The sequence below is a fragment of the Drosophila montana genome, unplaced genomic scaffold, assembly GCF_035044405.1.
Source record: "Drosophila montana isolate Dmon_TW-CO22-7 unplaced genomic scaffold, ASM3504440v1 contig_3833_1, whole genome shotgun sequence".
NCBI classification, from domain to species: Eukaryota; Metazoa; Arthropoda; class Insecta; order Diptera; family Drosophilidae; genus Drosophila; species Drosophila montana.
Genome location: NW_026998704.1, coordinates 42,435 through 49,844, shown reverse-complemented (window position 1 = coordinate 49,844; position 7,410 = coordinate 42,435). Strand labels below are relative to the sequence as shown.

The 7,410-nt window shown below is 39.2% G+C and overlaps 2 protein-coding genes across 2 annotated transcripts in view; both read right to left on the bottom strand.

Annotated features, from left to right (window-relative positions):
- Positions 1-26: 26 nt before the first annotated feature.
- On the bottom strand, positions 27-2,966 carry LOC135437704 (dachshund homolog 1-like). The gene has a single exon (XM_064695744.1). It carries the CDS (start codon positions 2,964-2,966, stop codon positions 2,763-2,765), a length of 204 nt encoding a protein of 67 aa, XP_064551814.1. The 3' UTR covers positions 27-2,762.
- LOC135437836 (uncharacterized) overlaps positions 1,338-7,410 on the bottom strand; it is a 40,534-nt gene continuing 34,461 nt past the window's right edge. Inside the window, exons 5-9 of the mRNA XM_064695912.1 lie at positions 6,851-7,372; positions 6,113-6,754; positions 5,284-5,386; positions 5,033-5,216; positions 1,338-3,359 (exon numbers count right to left, since the gene is read on the bottom strand). Of these exons, the coding sequence (XP_064551982.1) occupies positions 2,988-3,359; positions 5,033-5,216; positions 5,284-5,386; positions 6,113-6,754; positions 6,851-7,372 (1,823 nt within the window). The 3' untranslated portion in view covers positions 1,338-2,987. The remainder of the gene's footprint in view (positions 3,360-5,032; positions 5,217-5,283; positions 5,387-6,112; positions 6,755-6,850; positions 7,373-7,410) is intronic.

Below are 7,410 nucleotides of genomic sequence, written 5' to 3'. Positions count from 1 at the left end.
GTATAAATTCGAGAAAAACCAGTCGATTATGATTTATATTATTTAATAATTTTTATTTATAGTACCTCACTTTAAAAATTACGTTATACCAATATTACATTAAATGTTTGTTGTTTAAATCTGCCTTCCAATTGCCATATACATACATCAAACTACATGTATTCGCATGTCTTAGGACATTTTGCATAATTATTATTTGTATTATTATTATAATTATTAATTAGTTCTGTATGGTTCCGTCTGGGCTAACATTTAGGTTTATAATCGATATTTTCCGCATGTTTATATATATATATATAAATATATATACTTGATAATCCGAAATGTGCTATAATATTGTGTGGTTAATGATTACACTTACTTCTTTAATAAGCTTATACAACATATGTGTGTTTATATATGTATAATTGTTTTAAATGTTTTCTTTAGATTTCATATCAATTTATATGTACTACGTGATCTGCCTTCAATTCTCACTTTTTCTTCTTTTAATTTACGTTTCTTTTTTCGTTTTCGATTTCGATTTTGTTTTTATTTTTTAATTGTTCTTGCGACAATTTTAACAATGTTATTATGATATATATATGTAGATTTAATGGATTTATTTTTGTTTTTTTTGTTTTTATTTATTTATAACTCTTATAGATTTTACTTCATATGCTGTTCACTTGTCCATCCAATTCTTAATTATTTTACAATGATATACAGTTTTTGCCTAGTTTGTAAATAGTACAAACGAAAAATAAAATTATGTGAAAAAAAGTAGCAACTAAAAATAATAGGAATTAAATTATATTGAGTTAAGGTAAGCATATTGCATTTCAGTTCTACGATTTGTAAACACACTAAATATGTTTTAAATAATGCATTCAATAAATTAGGCGCAATAAGTGCAAAACATTTCGAATTCCTCTCTCTTTAATTAATGCCTAAAAACTAAATGTTTGTATATATGTACAAAGTTTTTCAAAAAAGTTTCCTGTTTTTCTTGTGGTTTATTTTCTTCGCCTTGAAACCAAAACTTGAAGTAGCTTCAAAAATATGTATGTGTGTGTGTGTATGTGTGTGTGAGTGTTTGTTCAGCACACGTTTTATATACTAATGGAAGCTATACAGAGTTTTTATTAATATTCTTTTTGTCAATTTCAAATAAAAATAAAGATTTTTTTTTTACAATTTTATATAAATGTTTTTTTCATTTACTTTTCATTTGATTTGCTTTTTTTTGATAGTTTTTCTAACCACTTACTGAGATATTTATATATAACATATATATATTTATGCATATTTGCATGTGGCGCCACCTAGCGTTGCGCGGCGAGAAAAAAATAAAACTATTTCACGTTTTTCTATATATTTTGGGATCAAGTAGAGGTGTTTGGGGCTTTATTTGTATGTCGAGACACTACACTAGCAAAGATTTTACATTAGTTTCTAAATATGTGAGTGTGTGTGTGTGTGTGTGCATGTATTTCTTGTAGTTTTTTCCTTTCTGCTCTGCTTTTGACATTTTGTTTGCTGGCATCTTAACAAAAGTTTTGAATTTCTTTACAAATTAGTTTCGTTTGTTTCTTTCTTTTATCAAAAATACATTTTCCATTTCATGTGCTTATCTTCATTTAACTTCAATTACACAATTATGCATTTGCTACATTTATTTTCTCTGCTTATACATAGCTAAGTTTTTATTTTTATTTATAATTTTATTTTTTTGTTTGCTTCACGCTTTTGCTTTTTAAAATTCAATTAACCTTTGTTTTTGTGATTTGCTTAAAGTTCTTTACATGCTAATGAGTTTAATTTCTAAGACCTTGATGATTTTGGTTTAATTCTATATTTTTTAAGGTATTTTTTACTTTTCTTTCTTTTCTAGACAAAATTATAAAGCATTTTTCATATTTGTATATATGTATGTTGTATATATGTACGTGTAAGAGTGTGTATGTGTATATGTGTGTGTGTGTGTTTGTTGCCTATACAATTGTTGTTGCAGCTGTTGCTCTTACAATTTGGGGCGCACTTTCAGTCTCACACTAAACTAATTAGAAGAAGAAGAAAAAACAGTACGAACAAATGTAAATTATATCAGAATTCTGCTACAAAAGAAGATGTACCGCAATTTTGCTCACATTTCGCTTAAATTTATGTAATGTAATGTTTCGTTCAAAGAAAATATATAAATGTATGAAAAATCTAACACACATCCAAGTTGTCCCATATTATATAACTAACAAACTGCTCTTCAATTTCGAGTCGAGTTGAAAACTGTGTCGTGTCGTGTCGTGTAGTGTGTAGTTTAGTGTAAAGCATATTTCATATACAATTAACATTATTAAATTAATATTTACATTTGATACACATCCTAAATTGTGTAATGTAATGTTTTCATATATATTTTGAATAAATTGTTCTCTTTAAATTTTGATTGGTTTTTTTCTTGCTTTTAATTCCTGCCAAAAAGTTACGCTCTTCGCTTGAATTGTTCTCTCTTATATTTGCTTATCTTTGCTCTCTTCGCTTGGCGCTCTCATCTCTTGCTGAGCGAGCGCTTCTTCTATTCCAGTTGGTTTCGACAACAACAAATGAAACTGTTTTAACTTGCGCTTCCAGTGCTTCGAGTTGAAGCGAAATTTAATGGCGGCGGCGGCGGCGGCGGCGACGGTGGCGTTTGTGTTGCTTTTGGTGGGCGTTGCTGAGCTGCCAACATCTTCTTCAACTCTCTCGCAGCCAGCGGCGGCAGCGGCGTCGGCGGCGGCGCTTTCTCAACGCTTTTGCTTAGTCGCTTTCTTGCGCTTGCTGGTGCCAGCTGTGCTCGATGATGGCGGCGCAGTCGACGATCCGCTGGCCAGGCCCGATATGCTGGCAAAGGGTGTTGCTCCTCCTGCTGCTCCTGTTGCTGTTGTTGGTGTTGTGTTGCCGCCGCCACCACCTCCACCTCCACCACTGCTGCCGCCGCCGCCTAGCATTGCCGCAGCGTGCAGTGATTCTCAACTACGCTCGGGCGTGCCGTGATGCTGATAGATCTGCTGAAGCTGCTGCTGCTGCTGTTGCTGCTGTTGCTGGCTATGCACCACCTGGCTGCTCGATGTGACCACATCCTGTTGCATGTGCTGCTGCTGCTGCTGTTGATGGTGCGCCTGGTGCGGCGACTGCTGCTGCTGCTGCATGTGCACCACGTGCTGTTGCATGCCCTGCGGCGTCGGCGGACCCTGCTGCGAACTGTGATGCTGCGGCGTACTATGATGCATCGGCGTGCTATGATGCTGCGGCGCGCTGTGGTGCTGCGGCGTGCCGTGGTGCTGCGGCGTCGGCGGATGCGGCGACGGACTGTACGGGAACTGTTGCTGCAACATATGCAACTTTGCATAAATAAATTTGTTATCGGTTAGTCAAAGCTGGCAGCTGTGTGTGAGTGTGTGTGTGTAAGTGTGTGAGTGTGAGTGTGAGTGTGAGTGAGTGTGTGAGTGTATGTGTGTGGTGGCATGAGAGAATGTTTCCCAAAATGTTGCATTAGATGCGGAGGTTAACGAACACACACAAATACACCCAATGGAAACACGTATGTGAAAAAGGAAATGTCAAAGGTGAAACTGTATGATCAAGGATATCAAATCCTTATGTTTGTATCTTCGTTGCAAACTGACTCGGCTTCAATAGAAATCAATTACAATGTGAAAACTGTTTCTATTTCGGCTCAGGCTGATTTAAGTAGCGAGTACTAGTTGCCTATATATAGCGAGTATTAAGTAACGAGTAGACATAGCATCGAGTATATTAATACAGTTCTGACTCTCTCTAGGCACTCGTTAAAGTAGCGAGTAGCGATTTATAATTTTAAAAAGCGAGTAACATTTCAACGAGTATATTTATCTTTTGTATTATATCGTTCTGTTAACATAATACTGCTGGTCTTAAATTTTTAAAGTATTCGAGCATTTTATAAACTGCGAATAGCAGTTGCGATAACGAGTGCCAAGACTCCTTACTAACGAGTTTGGATTGTTATAATGTAATTTAGTTAAGCCCTTGTAAAGAGTATTCTAATTTTGTCATGAAATGTCTAACGCATAGCAGAAGACATCTCCGAGCTTCCCTTCGAAACTTTGCATATGATCGTCTTTATGTTGGAGGAAGTATGTATATAGGAACCGGCTAAATCAGACCAATATATCATATAACTCCCATAGGAAGGAAAGTGGGTGCTTGTTTGTATATTAAGATATCTTGACAAAACTCGGCATATACTATTTTGACAATGCTCTTCTTATACATGCAACGCTTTATGAACATCGGACCACTATATCATATAGGCATATAGCAAAAATAGCTCGAAAAGTAGGATCTTTTAAAAAAAACAAAGTTCTTTGTTTATTAAGATATTTGGACCAAACTCGACATTCATTAGATTTACTATGTGCAAAGCTTCATGAGCATCGGACTATAATTATTAAATAGCTGTCACAGAAACGATCGGCTGAAAATTAACTTCTTGTATCCTGCCCAAGCTTGTCTTTTGTAATATCTGCAAAGCCATAAGGAAAATGTCCACAAGGGTATTAAATCGGCGTGTGGAAGATAGCCCTATTTTCCAGCTTTACATTATCATATTTTATAAATATTTTGTTTAGTAACGGCTTTTTATTAAAATGGTATACTTTAGCAAACAGTTTATAAGCACAAGATTAAAGATGATTTAACCTGTGCCAGCATATAATGCCTAATATATATTCTAAAAAGCTTGTTAAAAGATTCGAATCTTCTCTGAAGGGCTAATCAATTTTTAAAGGACGTCATGTCCAAGTATTTTTGTTAGGCAAGTATTAATACTAGAAAGACTCTCTATAGCTTTAAACAAACCAATTTAAGGGAATGCTCAGCTCAATGTCAATTCAGAACGTTCCTTTTTATATAATGACAAATCACCGAGGCCCAATAAGCTTTTGTATGTGTTTGTGTGTGTTTGTTTGTGTGTGTGTGTGTGTGTATGTTTGTGTGTGTGCGTTTGCTCGTTAGTTTGTCTTAAAGAACCTACCGAATTCTCCTGACTATGCTCGATAATCTCAATGCTGCCGGTCGTGTTGCCCGATGTATTGTTGAGGGAGATGCCACTGGTATTGGCCACGACATCGTATTTGCCACGCTTGAAGCGTCCGTAGAGCGAGCTGTAGGGCAGGTTGTAGTGTATGGCCGCCTGATTGATGGACATTTGACCGACGCTTTTAGGGTAAAGAGAAACGCATTTTGGTTTATTTGAATAGGTATTCAAATTTATGGCATACTTACCGCACTGAGTTCAATGCCTCGTTCATGGCATCCTCGGACCAAGGTGTTGGATTCGAACGCGACAGTTCGATGCCCTCCCGTTTGCAGCGTCCATAAAGTGTTCCTTTGGCATTGAGAATTGTATATGAATTAGCACAAATGGGCAGGCGGCAGGAAACAATTACAAGGGGCGTAATGAAGTAGAAGAAGTCCAATAACATGAACAGGAAATGATGTTAACAAACTGGAAGCAGTTTGCACGAATCGACTAAAGGAAACATTACCGAGTAACGAGTGGCAAGAAGAACTATGTTACGTGTGGAGGAGAGAAAACTTATTGTAACGAGCAACATATATATCAAGTAACGAGGGTTGCTTCAAGACCGAGGAGCAAGAAGTAGTCTTTGGTGCAGTCTGGCAAATAACGAGAATCTCAAAAGAGTACAATCAGAATGAGACGCATACATGTAACGAGCAACATGCAACGAGTAACGAGTAGAAAGTAACGAGTACCACTTGGGTGCACAATAAATATGTAACGGATAGAGTTAATCGACGGTAACGAATGGCGATTGGGTAACGAGTAACGAATGGCGAAAAAGGAGAGCAACCGAATAGAAAGTAACGAGTACCAGCTGGGTGTATAAGAAGTATACAATGGATATGGTTCACCGAAAGTGACGAGTAGATTACAAAGAGTAACGAATGGCGAAAAAGGAACACCAACGAGTAGCAAGTAACGAGTACCACTAGCGAGCACAATCAATCTATAAGTTGTCTTGCATTAGTGCCGAGTCCAACGAGTAGCGAGACCAGATTTGATCATTACAATGGAAGGGGCTGAACTCACCTGTCGGTATGCCAAATTCGGCACTTGCTTTTTGTACAGACGTATTGCCGGCGCGTATCGCCTCCAATGCACGCTCCAAATCCTCGGGTGTCCACGTGGTTGGTGCGGCATTGAATGGCGCCGCCAGCCGTATGCCCTCGCGACGCGCAATCTTGTAGAGCGTCGATGAGGGTATACCAAACGCTTTGGATGCTTTATTTGCCGATATTTGACCCGAACGCAACGCCTCCAAGGCATTCTGTAAGGCATCCTCGTTCCACGATTTGGTGCCGCCCTCCTTCTTAGGCGTTTCGATGCCCAAACGATGAGCACGCTGCCATAAGGTCGTTGATGGTATGCCATAAATGGCAGATGCTTTCGTCAGGCTCATGTTTTGATTCTTTAATGCATCTAAAGCTGAATTCATATCATCTTGTGTCCAAGCTTTGGGACCATTAAACTGACCTTTCTCGCCAGCACTACCACCACCACCAATGCCGCCACCACCACCACCACCAACACCACCGGCGCCGGGGCCGCAAACGCTGCCACCCAGGCCGCCGTGCTGCTGATCCAAATTCGTATAATGCGGCTCATTCTGATCGTGCGGCGAACCGTTGGCGATCATCATTGAGTCCTCGCTCGTATCCGAGTTGTACATGTCTGTAAAATCGAAATGGAAATGTGGCATACGATTAGTGGCAAGTTCTAGTGCTGTGGCAAGTTCTTCTGATATTCATATTTTCTTCAATAACTTACCCATATGCCCGGTGGACATCATATTGACAATCTCTGGCGTTATAATCATGCCCGGCTCATGCTTAATCTGGCTCGGATCAATCTCCATGACTGTGGCGCCACCGATTTCCGCATGCGTGGCAAGCGCTGCATGCTGTGCCGCATGCACCGCCGCCTGCTGCTGCTGCTGCTGTTGTTGCTGCTGCTGCTGCTGCTGCTGCTGCTGGTGTTGCTGTTGCTGACTCTGCGCCAGCAATTGCTGAGCATGCAAGTGCTGGTGATGATGTGCATGTTGTTGCTGTTGCTGCTGTTGTTGTTGTTGTTGCTGTTGTTGTTGTTGCTGCTGCTGTTGCTGCTGCTGCTGCTGTTGCACATGCACCAAGTGCTTGGCCTCAATCACCTCACTTTTGATATGCTGCGCCAGATTCGAGTTGCTCTCGTCCCCGGTTGCATGGTGATGCGATATTGAGTGCATGGGAGATTGATCGAGCCGATGGATGTGCTGAGCCAAATGATTGTCAATGTCGAGCGGTTCGGTGGGATCTAAAATTTATTATTAAAAAACGATTTTTATTTAGTAA